Source organism: Dermacentor albipictus, chromosome 6 (genome assembly GCF_038994185.2).
Source record: "Dermacentor albipictus isolate Rhodes 1998 colony chromosome 6, USDA_Dalb.pri_finalv2, whole genome shotgun sequence".
Taxonomy (NCBI): Eukaryota; Metazoa; Arthropoda; class Arachnida; order Ixodida; family Ixodidae; genus Dermacentor; species Dermacentor albipictus.
The window spans coordinates 111,689,465-111,707,573 of record NC_091826.1 but is presented as its reverse complement, the minus strand read 5'-3'; the positions used below and the strand labels follow the sequence as shown (position 1 = coordinate 111,707,573).

Sequence of the window (18,109 nt, the reverse complement as noted above, 5' to 3'; positions counted from 1 at the left end):
TGTATCAGAACTGATACGGCACTGCCGTACGTTCGAGGCGCTGAAGACTCGCCGAATTACACCAAAGTTTGGACGGCTGGCCAATGTAACGACTGTAGCAAGTGTTGACACGAGTCCTCTGCTCCCAGACCTTTCGTCCGCCATCCGCCAGATAGTCCGCGAGGAGCTCCAGCGACATGACGAACAGGCACGTTATGCGGCGCCTCGTTGCAGCTCCTCCGTTTTCCGAGACACTTTTCGGGAACCCCCTTCGGCTACTTGGAACCACTCGGTGAACGTCGCGGATCTTATCGGCTCCAGAGACGAACCGCATTACATTACGACCGAACCACCACGCAATGATTCGCCCCCTCAACGCTTTGATCCACGCCCACGCAACTTTCGTCCACGAAGACTCGCCGCTACCTACGACTTTCAAGGGGAAGAGCCTCGTTACCCTCAACCGATGTCTTCGGCAGATTACTTCAATCCGCATTCTGAAGTTCGCCCTTCGCCAGTGTGTTACTGCTGCGGCATGCCTGGCCATATAGCTAGGTACTGTAGCCGACGCCGAGCATCAAACTACGGATCGTCAGCGCCGACTACGCGGTCTAGCGGTCGTACACTGCGCACTCAGTGGCCAGGAGACTCCTCTTCAGGAAGCCACTTTCGAGAGGACCGATGCACCGCCCAGGAGACCTACTTTGGAGCAGAAAGAACCCGGAACCACTACCGCTCCCCTGCCTCCGACCGTACTCTGACGCCACCACCAGCCTTCCGAGCCTCCCGATCACCATCCCCTCGGCCGCGATTCACGTCACCATCGCCTCGGCGCCGTTTCGTGTCGCCCCCGCCGGGAAACTAGCCAGCGCGGCCGATGGAGGTGAGGTCGCTGGAAAATGTGTGCTGCCGACTCACCTGCCTCCAACTATTTTCATGCTAAAGAATAAGGTTCATGTACTGATTGATGGGGTCTCCACAATGGCTTTAGTCGACACGGGAGCAACTGTCTCGGTCATGAGTGTGGGGTTTAAAGGCCTTCTGGGACGCAAGGTTATGTTTCGTTGGGACCAGTGCACAAGTTTCCGTGGAGTCAGTGGTGAAGCATTGTACCCGGTTGGTGTGTGTAACGTGGATGTGTCTTTGGGTGGGAAAGTTTTTAATGCAGAGTTTACTGTTCTTCCTCGCTCCTCGCATGACGTGATTCTGGGGATCGACTTTTTGCAGTTGTGTGGTGCGAATGTTGATTGCCGGACGGGAGAACTCAGTGTCGACACCAGTGTTTCACCTGTGCTCTTTGAAGGTGAAGCTTGCCCGGAGAGTGTGCTGTGCGTGTCTGAGGATACAGTTGTGCCCGCCTTATCCGCGATGCGTGTTGCCGTCGCCTGTTCATCTCCGACTCCTGTCTCGTTCGATGCTGCAGTGGAACCTGTACATCGGAACTGCCTCAAGAAAAACGTATTAGTTCCGCACTGCGTGGTCTCAGTGACCAATGGATGCGCGGGGCTGTGGGCGCTAAACTGTTCCTCTGAAGCGGCAGTGCTACCTCAAGGCCTAAAGATTGCCACGTTTCCGACAGACTCTCCCGTATCGGTGGCAGTACTTGCGGAACTCCCCGATGAAGGAGCAACCAGTGTCTCGAGCTCCGGGAGCTCGAAGATACTTTCCATGATTGATAAGTCACTCAGCGATAATGAGCGTCAAGTTTTGATGGCCCTGCTTACGAAACATACCTCGGTATTCGACTTTGCGCAGCACAATGGACCGCCATCAATTCCTGCGTCCAGAACTCGTCACCGCATCAACACAGGAGCCGCCCAGCCAATCCGACAAAAACCCTATCGTGTATCCCCATCAGAACGCAAGATAATCAGTGATCAGGTCCAAGAAATGCTATGCAAAGGCGTCATTCGAGAATCATCTAGTCCTTGGGCAGCCCCCGTAATATTGGTGAAGAAGAAAGACGGTACGTGGCGGTTCTGTGTTGATTACCGTCGCCTAAACGCCGTTACTAAGAAAGATGTATATCCGCTCCCCCGAATTGACGACGCCATCGACTGTCTCTTTGCGGCATCTTACTTTTCCTCAATCGATTTACGGTCAGGTTACTGGCAAATTCCTATACACAAGGACGACAGAGAAAAGACAGCATTTGTAACACCCGACGGACTATTCGAGTTTAACGTGATGCCTTTCGGGTTGTGTAACGCGCCCGCAACGTTCGAAAGGTTCATGGACACGATATTACGCGGCTTAAAATGGGAAGTTTGCATGTGCTACTTAGACGATGTTGTGATCTTCGGGCGAACGTTTAGTGAGCACAACAAACGTTTGGATTTGGTCTTGAACTGCTTGGAGAAAGCGGGTCTTGTGCTCAATTAAAAAAAATGCCGTTTTGGGGAACGGCAATCTCTTGTGCTAGGCCATCTGGTCACTAAAGAAGGCATCCGACCAGATCCGCAAAAGACTGCGGCCGTAGAAGCATTTAGAGTACCCAACTCTGTCAAGCAGTTAAGAAGTTTCTTGGGCTTGTGCTCCTATTTTCGCCGCTTCATTCCCCGGTTTGCTGACATGGCTCATCCCCTTACACGCCTTCTCCAAAAAGGCGTTCCCTTTGAATGGACTGCAGATTGCGACTCATCATTTCGCCAGCTCAAGTTCCTGTTGACATCCCAACCAATTCTTCGCCACTTTGATCCTTCATCACCAACTGAGATTCACACCGATGCCAGTGGCGTAGGCATCGGTGCTGCGCTAGTTCAGCGTGTTGGCGACCGAGAGCACGTGATCTCTTACGCTAGCCGGTCCTTGAGCCGCTCCGAGCGCAACTACACAGTCACCGAACAAGAGTGTCTGGCGGTCATCTTCGCCGTGCAACGGTTTCGTTCGTATCTCTATGGGCACCCCTTCACAGTCGTTACAGATCATCATTCGCTATGCTGGCTTGTGAATCTGCGGGATCCCTCAGGACGACTAGCGCGCTGGGCCCTCCGTCTACAGGAATACGATTTCGTTATTTGCTACAAAAGTGGTCGGCGGCATGCTGACGCTGATTGTCTCTCTCGGATGCCACTTGAAACAACTGAATGTGATGCGGACAATTTTGATGAGTACATCGCTTTTGTGTCCCCGGAATTTCCGGATATGGGTACCGTCATATTCAAGCAGCACAAGGACGAGAGCTTACAACCGCTCTTCGCGGCAGCACAGGAGTCACCTGCGGGCAGTCGCTTTCGCCTACGGGATGGTGGCGCGCTGTATAAGAAGAGCTACTCGACCACCGGTGCACGCTACCTTTTAGTTGTCCCCACGAACCTTCGCCACCAAGTATTACACGCCATGCACGATGACCCAACTTCCGGTCATCTTGGTTCCACACGGACACTCTACCGGGCTCAAGAACGTTTTTACTGGCCTAAGATGCGGAAAGATATCGAACGGTACGTCGCCAGCTGCTCTACATGCCAGCGCTACAAGCGTCCGCCACAAGCGCCACATGGCCTGCTTCAACCAGTTCCCCCTTCTAGCGTCCCCTTTGAGCAAGTTGGTATAGATCTTCTGGGCCCTTTCCCGCGATCCTCCAAGGGTAATCGTTGGGTTATCGTTTGCGTAGATCACCTTACCCGCTATTGTGAGACCGCCGCATTGCCATCGGCCACAGCTACAGAAGTTTCTATCTTCTTGCTGGCTAACATTATACTCCGACATGGACCTCCTCGCATAGTAATCAGCGATCGTGGGCGACAGTTTACCGCGGACGTGGTTGAAGAAACCCTTCGTCTGTGTTCATGTAGCTTCCGCCATTCTACGCCCTACCATCCACAAACTAATGGTCTGGTCGAGCGCACAAACAGAACGCTTGCCAACATGCTGTCCATGTACGTCGATTCAGCACACAAGAATTGGGACAGTATCTTGCCTTTCATTACCTATGCCTTCAATACCGCGAGACACGAGACCACTGGTTACTCACCATTTTTCCTTCTGTATGCTCGTCCGCCGCACTACACCCTCGACACAATATTTCCCTACTTCGCTCATGACAACGAATCAATTGATGAGCTACTATGTCGAGCAGAAGAAGCGCGACGCCTCGCTAGGCTACGCACCATAGCATCGCAGGACCGGTCCAAGATACGCTATGACGGGCGTCACCGCCACGTTTCCTTCGATCCTGGTGACCTTGTGTGGCTCTGGACGCCGTTGCGGAAGCGTGGCTTGTGCCAGAAGTTTCTCGCCCACTACGTCGGCCCTTACGTTATTCTGGAGCGCCTCAGCGATGTAAACTACCGCATTGCGCGTCTCACGAGCAGTGGACGACGCTCGGCCAAGGCTGAAGTGACACACGTCGCGCGTCTGAGGCGTTACAATCCGCAAGATGACTGACTCGCCCGGCGGGCTTCGTCTGCCAGCGGGGAATTGTCACAAGCTGTCATGAACCACGCCTGCCGCGCAAACAACCAGATGAAAGAAAGAAGAGAACGACGTGAGCCAAGCTGCCGCGAGACCGCTCTTCAACAACCGCGCCTATCAACCAGATTCATCTGGTTCTGCATTAAAACACCTCGTGTGTAAAAATATATATATATATATATATCTCGACGAATGTTTCTCGTAGTGTGAAGACGTGTTGTGGCGGACGTTACTCTGTCATCGCGCAGTCCTTGCGCGGTGTTCAAGTGTCCCAGAAAAAATTACCGAAAATCTGAAGTTGCGTGAGTTGTGCAATGGTGTATTCTAAATTCTTTTTTGAGCAGGCTTCACGATCACTATCTAATTCTATGCACAACACACAAGCAAGTCAATAAAACTACCCGTTTCACGCAGTTGAATATAAAGTTCACTATAGGACACGCCATTTACGGCGCTTGTTTTACAGCACTTTCTCACTTTACGCCTCTATAAATAGAGGCGCTAGAAGAATTTTTAAAAAGGCACTGGCATTTGACTTCGGACGCTAATGGAAGCAAATCCTAGCTTGCCTGTGGTTTTTTTTTTTTTGTCTACAACAGTAACCGGGTCCACAAACAAAGTTACACTTGGCAAGATACATGTTACTACTAAAAAAAACTAGTGCCAAGAACCCTGGTGAATTTTCAAACCTGTCATACCTAGTTATAACTCCGACAACAGTGCGTTAACCAGGGTTTTTTGGTGCACACTTTATCCAAGGAAGAGCGCTTAAGAACGGGAAAAGGCAGTCGACAGACATGAGCGCTGACTAGCAACCATACTGCTTACTCTTTCAGGGAAAGACTACATTATGTGCGGTCATCCCCAAGTGCATGACAGAGAAGCAGACGGTTCACTCCCGTATGTGTGACCATGCTCACGGATAGCAAACTCTTCAAAAATCTTGCGTGTTCTCTGTTCTTGATATCTTTTCAAGATGATGTATTTCGCAAAGTTTGGAAACAATTTGCACTCACAGATGTGAGTGGCCACCTTTAGCCCACCTTTACGCAAGTGTGCACCTTGGTAAGGATTTTTAAGGGTTAAGAGCTGTCAAGAGTTAAGGGCACTAAGGGCAGTTAAGCTTTGTTAAGGGCATGTGAATAAGGGCATTACGACCTTCTTGATTTATTAGAAGCCGCCTCATTACGCATTGATCAGGCTGCGTGCTACTGTATTGTATGTAATATTTTTATGTAACGGACATTATGTTATGTAAGCGCTCATATATATGTGAAGCTAATGTGTCTAATACAAAACAATAGGTATTTCGTGCTTCCGCCTTGACCTATTGCTTTTACTCTGCTCCACCGAGTCTTTGGAAGCAGGTGTGCGGTGTTCTTTCGAAAATGTCTCCCCGCATAACTCACGTGCTTTTCGATTTCGCGGAGGTTTGTGGCGACCGCGGTGAGTTGCACGCTTCACCGCCGCCGTCAACTCCGTGGTGACAGGTGTTTGACCAGCCGGAACGTCACCCGCATGGAGTCCGCCTGCATTAAAGAGACACCAGGAAAGATGTCAGCCTTTTATTGTGATAGCAAATATGTGGACAATACAGGCGCATTTTTGCCTTCGTCGCCCCTGTGATGTTCTGCATCCAGTCCAAGGGCGATAGCACCGTCGCCGCGCGCCGTACGCTGTGTGTGCGAGTGAAAGTGCGCGAGGGATAGCCGACGATCACGGCACGATTTCATTTGCGCAAGGGAGGAAAGCGGAGAGGAAGGCGCACCGTCTTTCGTCGCGCGCAATGAAACAGCGGGAAGGGGAAGTAAGGGGGGGGGGAGTTGTACTTAGGCAGCAACTGCAGTATGGAACGGCCTGGAGCGGTCACGCGGCTTTAACATGAAAGCGATCTCCTTTGGAGGCAGAATCTAGGTGGGCCGACGACTCGTAGCTTTGCGTTGAAGTGATAGACAGCACGAACGACACTTCGCTCACTACTGCTGCCGCGCTTCCTCCCGCCAGCGTTTTGACAGCGAGTGTCCGCGGTCCCCGATCGTGATGTGTGCATGCTTGCCTGTGCGCTCTGACACCATGCTTGTTAACTTCGTTAGTAAGTGACTGTTTATTATGGCTGTCTGCTAATTTGCTATCGTAATCGATGCTTCACCTTTCGGGCGAAACTGCTAGTTTTACTCCTCTGCAACAGAAGAATCCTGATGCCTCTGCACCTCATTTGCCTACCACAAATTACAGGTCGCATAAAAATAATATTAATATTTTAACGGGAGTCTGCAGCAGCCCATTTTTAGGAAGCATGCCTCACCTACGAACTTACTGAGTCAATGCTATAAGCCAGCTTGACCCTGATATGCGGAAAAATAGATCATGCCGAAGAGGACAGCATATAGTTTTGAGATTCCGCACCAGTGCATTGTTCCAACAGAACCTCTCGCACTGTTTCCGCTGCAATTTCACATATACCAGTCTAATATCTAAGTGTAGAAGATTACAGCGGCTTTATTTGTTATATAGGCAATGTATAAGTTATGCTTTCACTTTCTTTGATGCCAATGCGTCACTTTAAAAGAAACAGTGTTGTGATATTGTGCTGTCATTCACCAGTTATCATTGTTGACAACGGGGCGAAGTATCTCGCCAGGCGTCATTTCAACGGTTTTTCCCTTTACCTCCTGTTAGGGGTGAAGTATCTTGCGAGCCGTCATTTGAACGGCTTGTCCCCCTACCTCCTGTGACGCTGTACTGTGACGAAGCGAATAAAGCAATCAATCAATCTCATAAATTTGACGTAATCCTGTTCGTGGCGCCATCTTTATACACACTAGTTACTGCAATAGCACTCAGGTAGTACACACTGAGACAAAGCATAAGACAGCCCCCTTCTGCTCACATGAGGAGTCTGTCGAGTAAATTAAAGTTGAAGGAAGCCTATGAAATAGGATGGCGTGAATGTGTTTGATAGATTCTTCTAAGTTTTGTTAGCAGTATTGTTATAAGCAGTTCGGAAGTTTGTTTGTTAAAGTGTCACTTCTATATAAACCACGTTTGTTTCTTTACACGCACTTTTCTTGGATGTCAACGCGCCTCAATATAGGCAGGATTTGTCGCATCCGTTCACAGCAATGCAAAATTTGCATACGCACGGTGCAAACCCGCTTCTCCGTGTACCGACAGTGTGGCAGCTCAACACACGCGTGTGCTCTAATAATATTAGCAAGAACAACACACACATCCTCAACGTGACAAGTACACTTGTGCTGCGAATTTGTTTTCTCGCGCATCATCGAATAAATTAACAAGACAATTGGAAAAATTGCTGCGGAAAACAGTGCCGCCCACTGATAGGTCAGTGAATGAGGCTAGTGACATTTTCCGCCTGGATAAGTAAATGTCTACAAGCTATAGCCTATCTTCCGTACTTCCCTCCGTAAGTTTCGTGTACTTTTACGTTATCTTCCGATGGCAGCATGTGATACATTTTTTTTCCCTACACTAAAATTGGAATCCGGCTGATCGAACGGTGACAGCGTTCTCGTCCTAACTTTTTTTCGCCTATGTCAACTTCCGCTTCAACTGTGATCGAAGCAAGCCACCCGTTCACGATCCGGAACTGAGAACTAAACTTTTCTGAACTGAACATAATGCTGGGCGCGTTTCGTGAGATGCTTATGCAGGCATAAAATTTATTCTGGTTATTTTAAACTGGCCAGTTTGTCTACATTATTGTCTAAGTTGTTTTTTTGTTTGCTTGTTTGTTTCGTTTTTGTTTTCACTCTTCCCTTTCTCTCTATTTTATTCATTTCGGTAGCACTTCTTTATGTACTGTTGCAGGCCTGCAAAAATAAATCATCATTAACGTGTCGAAGATACATCTTTAGGAATTCACCAGTCATTAACAGTGGGGGGCGATACGTGTCTTCTACTCACCAGCGCGTGTGCTCTCAGCCGGAGACGCTCGCTGAGCGGCGATGACGAGGTTGCGGTCCTTCGACTTGTGCGCTGTCAGGCCTGGCATAAGTAGACAGAGAGACTATGTGACAGTTTCACGAGGAGTTCGAAGGAGCGACGGTGACAGCTAGCGCGTTATTGCGCGCAATGAGGCGCACAATATTTTGCGCGTCACTATAGCTGCGCTATACATTCGCGGTGGCAGCCCAATAGCCGCCATTTCCCGATCCACATTTCTGCTTCCATGCCCTTTGTATCTTGCCTATTGATCTTTGCCCATCGTACCATGTAAATAAATTTCTATTAACTCTTCAAGGGTTCCTTAATGTCTCATGCATCACAGCAAGAACCGAATCGTGTTGCTCGATAGCCGTTGCCAGTTCCAGTGCTTGTTGATGCCCACACGTGGAGCAGTTTTTGTGAAGGTCAATTTTCGTAAGTGTGATCTTAGAGTTTTTTTTTTTTTTTAGCTGGTATACCTGGTTTAAACACTGTCTTTCTTTTGGAATTTTTTCGAATTCTCAGCTTTACGACGACATGGGCAGGTGAAAACCGCTGTGATTCCTTACATACACCAGGTATCACATAGCCCGAAAAAAATTAGAAGTCGCGCCAACGTACGAGTTGTTTCTCCAGCTCCAAATAAGCTGGGTACCTTGTGCAAAACCGCGAAACCAATGAGGACGAAACGGCTGGCATGTGATAACAATCGCAAAGATCCGTTCGTAGGATGCGCGGCGGGGGTGATCTGTCGCATTCCGCTGTCATGTGGTAAATGCTACATAGGCCAAACCGGAAGATGCATTAATGAGCGCTTAAGAGAGCACAAGAATAAATGTCACAGTGTATCAGGCGACGGTTTTCTTGCTTTTCATTGTCAAACGTGTCCGTGTCGGCCATGTCGCCCACTTCTTGAAGATACCACTGTTATAGATAGGGATAATCGCGAATGTGTAAAACTAATAATAGAAACGGAGCAGATCCTCTCGACCGCTGACCAATGCATCAGCAAACTGTCACTGTCATTGTCTGCGAGAGAGTTGAATTATTTGCGCATGGAATAAACCCTGAACCGAATTTTCCATATGTGATTTAGATTTTCCTGTGTTTTCCTGTTGTATCGGTTTTAGATTGTTCTCATGCATGCCATCATGTGCGTAAGTGCATCCTCATGGTTACTATCATAGCGTGCACGTGGTTGTTAGGGGGTATGAGTATGACCAATCCCGGGAGTAAAATTTTCGTTGTTGATAGTTAGCGCTTGTCTTCGTCTCTTCTTGTGTCCGTGTTTTGTTGTACTACACAGATACCTTTCAATGACGGCATGACCCTCGTCCTTGTCCAAAAGTACGTCTGGCCAACACCAACAGCTAACAATGGTGCATATTGACAACGCAAAACTCCAGAAGAGCACTCATGGCAGATCTGTCTTTTCTGTCACCTTGCACGCAATAACTCCCGCACCACGTTTCTTTCGTGTATCACATTGGTAGTTCTAGAGAAAATTCACAACACTCCTTCACGTGACAGTACACGTGACACTCGTTGATCTAGGCTATATTCAAGTTTGCTGCTGTTGCGGCCAACACCAAATAAATGACGCGGGCGGGAAGCTGCCCTCGCAATTATCAAAATTCGATCTTGGCACAAAAAGAAACAAGACATGAAAAATAGATCTAATAATCTAACACCCTCGTGGTCCCGATAGTGCAAAACTTCAGACGTCTTTCGAACCTTGCTGGATTTTAGCGGCGATTGAGGATGCATTGATTAGGAAGTTTATTGTAATTAAAGTGTGGGGTTTTACGCGCCAGAACCGCTTGCTCATTATGAGGCACGTCGTAGCGGGGGACTCCGGAAATTTCGACTACCTGGGGTTCTTTACAGTGCACTTAAATCTAAGTACACGGGTGTTTTCGCGTTTCGCCCGCATCGAAATGCGGCGAAGTTTATTTAAATAACCAAGCGGGAATGGATCGACACGTTCCGTTTTGCCAAACCAGTTACTCTACTTTATTTTGGTTGTCGTAACCGTTGTCGTAATGTGTCAGAGTGCTTACATTTCTACATTAGAGGTGAGACTAGTTTGTAACTCACCTTTGTGGCCCGATCGGACGTAAATTCCGCATAGGGCACCGACAACCAACATGGACAGTAGTCCGCTCAGCTTCAACCATTTCCACGTGTTGGAAGATCGAGGAGATACCCTGCGAATTGGCGAATTAGCGTTCCGGCATACTTCACACAAGTAAGCCGTGTCCGTTGAAACAATGTACGCTTAACGTTTAAGCGAATCGGGCTAAGTTAAACGAGGTACCTTTTGAGTGACATCATTTGCCATCAACGGGAATCAAAAATTGCATAGGCGCGATGGGCACGAAGACGTAACGTGGCGCCGCCTGCTGCCAGAGCCTCAATGACGTGTAGACACGCCATGGTGTCTGCGTCGGTTCCACTGCGCACTTCATTTTGTTCATTGTCTCAATTGTAATATATTATACATTGTATTAGAATATCCGGCGTTTCCTAAAAACATAGAATGAGCAAGCGACATTTTTTTACGTTTCGATACGGCCATCAGTACAATCCAATGGCAAGGGGAAACATTTATGAACTATCAAGTTGCCATAAAGCTTCTCAATAGCTAGATAAAACTGGTACGTGCGCCCTCGCAATGACGTCACGTGATCTAAATTTGGACGCAAGAAGAAGTGCAGTGCCAGCTATCATCGCTAGGGCCAGTGTTGGCCCTCATGCGCAATGGTGCTATGATTAGAAAAACGTAGGCTCGCCGTTTATATATATATATATATATATATATATATATATATATATATATATATATATATATATATATATATATATATATATATATATATATATGTATGTATATATATAACCACCGGTGTTTTAGTACAGGTCTGTTGACGGGCTTATCGTCTTTAAGTTTTACAGAATTTTCGCGGTTTCATTGTCGCACAGAACACAATTTTAGTCCTTGAAGTGGGTTATTCAGAAAGGAAGGGCAATTACATGCCAGAGAAATCGACACTCCTTTTCAACTAATCAACAGAAAATCACTAATTATTTTGTTACATACTCTACGGCACTTATTGCAACTTGCAAATTGTAGCCAGTGAGTTTGCAAGGTATATTTACTTGGAATTAATTTCTAGAACCACATCAGTGTGGGGATAAGCGTCATCAAGATCATCATAAAAAATTCGATGTTATTTCAGTTACTTCTTTAACAAAAACCCTCTTTTATGCGCACAAGTAACTGCAACGCCCATGTATTTCGTCCCACACTTTGGGAAATATCTCAAAATTGCTGTACTCCAGGAAATGCACTTGCAGTGGATACCTCATGAGAACTCACCGGCTGCAATTCGTAAATTGCAATGTGCCCTAAGGAAACACATCAATAAGTTCATAAATGAATATCTCTTAATTAGTTGAGTATATGTTTTGATTTCTCGCGTTAGTAATGTCCGCCTCTTCCAATAATATAGCTCAAGGACGAATATTATGCCTTCTGCCATCGGCAATTTTTCGAAATTCCGTAAAACATAAAAGTTCTCACCCTGCGTATAGCTGAAGCGTCACTGGATAACCTATTATTCGACATGAATTTCACTGCTTGCGTCGTAAGCAGGCACGACACCTGCCCTCTGTCTATACTGTAAAACGATTCGACCTGGTACTTACGTGGCCTTTCCAGAATCTGAAGTCATAGATGAAGAAAGGAACAACCGAACAGTTAGTCACAATTAAGCATGCATTTAAGGAAAAGGTTACACTTACACCCCGGCTGCGTGCCAAAGGTGACTGAAATTGCCAAATTGCCAAGGGTGATTGAATGAAACATGTTTCACAAATGCATGACGTTAAATTGTTACCTGCTTCATATATCAACATAAATATTGCGGAAGTTTACAGGTTGCATAGCATGAAGATATAAAGATGTGCACGAATCGCATATAGTCGAATATCATTTATTACGGGCCTCATTAAAGCCTCACTTCACGTAGACTCTAGCGTTTTATCTTTCATTTCTTGCTTCTCATTTCCTTATTTCTTTGCGCCGAACTTTTTTGGAAATGTTGAGCGCTCTGCTTGCCACTGGGAATCTACAAGTTCTTTTTCTTTATATTGATTATCAGTGAGTGCGAAGGCGGTGTGTGTGTGTTTTGCTCTGGCGACGTTTGTTACATCACCTCTCTCGTGTGCGAAAGGAGCGCAAGCTTTCGTTCAGTGTTCCTGCTATTTTTACGGCATGCACCTACGTAATACTAGACAGCTTTAGTTTAGAGTACGCAACTTCAAGCGTACGCTATACGCTATAGTGTAGCGTACGCTAAGCCACGCACGTTTCTTACAGTTTTAGTTGGCCAACGAGATCTTCGAATCTCAGAGGCCATATGCCGTCGTTGCGGCGATTTCCCGACCACAGCGATAGGTGGCGTTGAGCAAAATGGCCAGGCAAGACGTCTACCCAGCGGTCGATTTAGGCACCACTGGCCTCCTTGAAGCCCTTGGGTTCAGCGGGAGCAGTGGTAAAGCAAACAGGTCCGCAGTAGACATTAGTAAGAGGCGATTGGAGGATTGGTGGAAGGAAAGTAGGGAAACGACAAAAGACGGAGACGTACAAAAACACAGTTCGCAATAGGCGATCAGAAAATTTGGACGTGTTAGTTCATAGTGTTTTTTTTTCTTTTTTCATTGGTTAACCTAGGTAGGATATCAGGCAGCATAGTAGCAAGAGCTTGGTGGCGCAACCCACCGCCCCGTTCCAAAGGGGACGCTTATAACATCCATCCATCCATCCATCCAGTCCAAATCTGAAAGCTGAACAAATAGCAAATACAGTCATTAGAGTTGAGGAAGAACTTGGCAAATGGCCAAGTAAAGATTGGGAATATGGTGAGCTTATGAGTGTAATAAAGACAGAAAGACGGAAAGAGAACCAACATGTTCGTTGGAAAGGAAAAAAGAAACCGAAAAGCTGGTGGAAAAAGGAGATACGAGAAGCGATCGCCGAACGACAGAAAGCATCTCGAGAGCACAGGCAGGCAATGAAGGCGCAGTTGCCACAGGATGAAGTAACTAGCAAATGGGAAATATACCGGGAGAAAAAGTCTTTGGTTCAAATACTGGTGCAAGCTAAATTAAAAGGTGAAAGTGAACGATGGTTGTCAGAAATACGTGAGAAACAGAAGGCCGCACCTAGAATATTTTGGAACCACATAAAATTAGTAGGCAGGAAGTCAACAACAATACAACAACATATCCTAGACGAAGATGAAAACAGACTCGAAGGAGAAGCGGCAATAAATTACATCCGAAAAGCAACAGCCGAATCTTTTCAAGGCAATGACGAGGTTATACTTGTTGAAAAAAAGAGCATGAAAGAGACCCAAGGGGAAAGCAGCTGGTGCTAACAAAATTAAACTGGAAGAAAGCGGAAGAGAAAATTCCTAAGCGTGCAGCCACAGGGCTAGAGAGGTTCCCATTAGGCTGATAAATGAACTAGGACCAAAAAGTAAGGAAGCTCTGGTGAAAACAGTGGAAAGAACTTTAAAAAATAGACGAATACCAGACAGTTGGCGACAAAGTAGAATGAATTCGATTTATAAAGGAAAGGGGGAGAAAGACACAATTCACTCGTATAGACCGTTGACCATTACATCGGTAATATACAGGCTAGCAATGCAGGCAATCAAATTAAAGCTTCAAGCATGGACAGAGAATAATGGCATTTTGGGAGAGCTTCAGAATGGCTTCAGAATAGGTAGGCGTTTGGATGACAACTTGTTTGTTCTTACTCAGTGTATTGAAATATCAAAAGCAGAAAGCAGACCGTTGTATGTGGCCTTTTTAGACATTACAGGAGCCTACGACAACGTGGACCGCAACATATTGTAGGATATCCTGCAAGGGCAAGGCTTAGGTAACGATTGTATAGAGCTCTTGAGAGAGATTTACCTAGAAAATACCGTTTGCGTCGAATGGGAAGGGGTGAGGAGCGAGGAGAAAGTTCATATCAACAAGGGACTGAGGCAGGGGTGCCCTTTATCCCCGCTGTTGTTTATGATGTACATGGTGAGGATGGAGAGGGCGCTAGAAGGAAGTAATATCGGGTTTAATCTCTCATACAAACAGGCGGGTACAGTAATAGAGCAGCAACTCCCAGGTTTATTTTATGCGGACGACATTGTGTTGCTAGCTAACAAACAAAGTGATTTGCAACGTCTGGCTAATATCTGTGCACACGAAGGCAACGATTTAGGTTTGAAGTTTAGTGTTAGAAAATCAGGTGTTATGGTATTCAATGAAAACAGTGAACAGACAGTGGAGATACAGGGCCAAGAAATACCTCGGGTAACAGAATATAAATACCTTGGTATATGGATAAACGAAGGCAATGGATAAATGGAAACACAGGGAGAAACCATAACAATAAAGGGGAAGAGAAATGCAGCCATAATGAAGCACAGGGCGCTATGGGGATACAATAGGTACGAGGTGCTCCGAGGTATGTGGAAAGGTGTAATGGTTCCAGGACTTTCTTTTGGAGATGCGGTTGTTTGCTATAAATCAGGGGTAAAATCAGGACTCGACGGGAACCAAAGGTCAGTGGGTCGCCTCGCATTGGGCGCTCACGGGAAGACTACAAATGAAGCTGTGCAGGGTGATATGGGCTGGACTAGCTTTGAAGTGAGGGAAGTTCGCAGTAAAATTGAGTATGAAGAACGGCTGAGGAATATGGAAGAAAGTAAATGGGCTGGGAGAGTGTTCAGGTATCTGTACAGGAAAAACATTGATTCACAGTGGAGGAAAAGAACTAGGAAGCTTACCAGCAAGTATGCGGCCTGTAGGGTGGACAACACAACAACAAAGGTCAAGCGGAAAGTCAGAGAAGCTGAATTAATCTCATGGGTGGCGGCAATGGAAAAGCAACCTGCCGTGAGTAACTACTTAAGAGGAAGAAACGACATCAGGAAAGAAACCATTTATGATAACTCAAAGGGAAGCTCATTACTTTTCGAAGCGAGATCAGGATGCCTTAGAACACGCACCTATAAAGCGAGATATAAGAAGGAAGAAGAAGCATGTGCTTGCTGTGGTAAAGCTAGGGAAACTACGGAGCATGTTTTATTTGAATGTGAAGACGTCTAGCCAGCGGTCGATTTAGGCACCACTGGCCTCCTTGAAGCCCTTGGGTTCAGAGGGAGCAGTGGTAAAGCAAACATGTCCGCAATAGACATTAGTAAGAGGCGACTGGAGGATTGGTGGAAGAAAAGTAGGGAAACGACAAAAGACGGAGACGTACAAAAGCACAGTTCATAATAGGGGATCAGAAAATTTGGGCTGGTAGTTCATAGTGTTTTTTTTTTCTTTTTCATTGTTTAACCTAGCTAGAATATTAGGCAGTACAGTAGCAAGAGCTTGGTGGCGCAACCCATCGCCACGTTCCAAAGGGGACGCTCATAACATCCATCCATCCATCCATCCATCCATCCATCCATCCATCCATTTCCTGGAATAAACCTGGAAGAAGCAGCTTCCATATTTATTTTGTGCGGACGACATTGTGTTGCTAGCTAACCAGCAAAGTGATTTGCAACGTCTGGCTAATATCTGTCGTCAGGTATGCAATAACCTAGGTCTGAAATTTAGTGTTAAAAAGTCAAGTGTTATGGTATTCAATGAAAACAGTGAACAGTGGCGATACAAGGCCTGGAAATACCTCGGGTAACAGAATATAAATACTTTGGTATATGGATAAACGAGGGTAATAGATATATGGAAACACAGGAAGAAAACAATAACAGTCAAGGGGCAGAGAAATGGCAGCCATAATGAAGCACAGAGCGCTATGGGGATACAATAGGTACGAGGTGCTCCGAGATATGTGAAAAGGTGTAATGGTTCCAGGAATTACTTTTGGAAATGCGGTTGTTTGCTTTAAATCAGGGGTACAATCAGGACTCGAAGGGAACCACAGCTCAGTGTGGTGCCTGCATTGGGCGCTCACGGGAAGACTTCAAATGAAGCTGTGCAGGGTGATATGGGATGGACTAGTTTTGAAGTGAGGGAAGCTCGCAGTAAAATTGAGTGTGAAGAACGACTGAGGAGTATGGAAGAAAGTAAATGGGCTGGGAGTGTGTTGAGGTATCTGTACAAGAAAAACATTGGTTCACAGTGGGGGAAAAGAACTGGGAAGCTTACCAGCAAGTATGTGGCCAGTAGGGTGAACAACACAGCAACAAAGAAGGTCAAGCGGAAAGTCAGAGAGGCTGAAATAATCTCATGGGTGGCGGCAGTGGAAAAGAAACCTGCCATGAGTAACTACTTAACAGGAAAAAACGAAACCAGGAAAGAAACCATTTATGATAACTCAAAGGGAAGCTCATTAGTTTTCGAAGCGAGATCAGGATGCCTTAGAACACACACCTATAAAGCGAAATATAAGAAGGAAGAAGAAGCATGTGCTTGCTGCGGTAAAGCTAGGAAAACGACGGAGCATGTTTTATTAGAATGTGAAGACGTCTACCCAGCGGTCGATTTAGGCACCACTGGCCTCCTTGAAGACCTTGGGTTCAGCGGGAGCAGTGGTAAAGCAAACATGTCCGTAATAGGCATTAGTAAGAGGCGATTGGAAGATTGGTGGAAGAAAAGTACGTTAACGAAAAAAGACGTAGACGTACAAAAGCACAGTTCGCAATAGGGGATCAGAAAATTTGGTTGTGGGAGTTCATATCGTTTTTTTTATTGTTTAACCTAGGTAGGACGTTAGTCAGTATAATAGCGAGAGCTTGGTGGCGCCACCCACCACCCCGTTCCAAAGGGGACGCTCATAACATCCATCCTTCCATCCATTTCTTTCGTTAGATTTCGGCTCTTTCAAAACGATAAGCGATCTTGAAAACACCCCAAGGTTATCCATAATACTCTGTCGTCGAAGCGGCCTGAGACTAAGCGAAAGCTGCTTACACAGCCATTTGCTATGAATGGAGTGCATTTTACAAAATCAAGGCCAAATTCAATTCGAAGCGGGAAGCCGGGACCGCCGCCATGTTTCACGCAAACTCCGCACACCATGCAAATGCACTAACGCTAAATCTGAGAAATAGCGTGCGTACGCTATACGCTATGGGTCGTTTAGCGTTCTGCGCGAGCATAGTGACGACCCGCTATGTTATAGCGCATGCAGTGGTGTAGCGTACGCTAAACTAAAGCTGTCTACTATGAATACATGATCCCCACTATTCAGTTTACACACCACACTTGCCTGTTTTTAAGGCTCACAAAACACACAAAAAACGGTAGACATACTTTTTTAGTGAGGCGCATTACCAAACAGCAGCACGCGCCATCTATTCACAACTAAATAATCTCCGTAAAGCTATTTCTTCGAATATCTTCACTGGAAATCACAATTTCTTGGCACAAAGAAAATAAAAAAGTATTCAAGTGTACAGGAAATCCTACACGACATTTTTTTAAAGCCTCATAGCATGTATTTGTAGACTTTCGTCAAAATTTCGCAAAATATAGCCCGTGGCTCTGGCATAGTTTCGTTTTGAGAACGCAGCTTGTGAGCGTCGGCGTTCTCGGCGTAACCGAGTGAACGAGCGCAGAGAAGGATGAGGGCGAACGCGGCGCGCAGCGGGGGATGAAAAAGGTGAGAGAGAAGAGGTGCGAGGAGGAAAGCGGAGGAGGAGGGTGCAGCGGCACCATGAGGCGGAAAGGGAGGTTGGTGCAG

General features: G+C 46.4%; 1 protein-coding gene across 6 annotated transcripts in view; it reads right to left on the bottom strand.

Annotated features, from left to right (window-relative positions):
* The window catches only part of LOC135913307 (uncharacterized), a 568,389-nt gene that overhangs the window by 548,464 nt on the left and 1,816 nt on the right, over positions 1 to 18,109 (bottom strand). For all 6 annotated transcript variants that reach the window (XM_070541258.1, XM_065445900.2, XM_065445902.2 and 3 more), the window contains exons 2-5: positions 12,049 to 12,064; positions 10,438 to 10,547; positions 8,320 to 8,400; positions 5,802 to 5,921 (exon numbers count right to left, since the gene is read on the bottom strand). In XM_070541258.1, the coding sequence (XP_070397359.1) occupies positions 5,802 to 5,921; positions 8,320 to 8,400; positions 10,438 to 10,547; positions 12,049 to 12,064 (327 nt within the window). The remainder of the gene's footprint in view (positions 1 to 5,801; positions 5,922 to 8,319; positions 8,401 to 10,437; positions 10,548 to 12,048; positions 12,065 to 18,109) is intronic.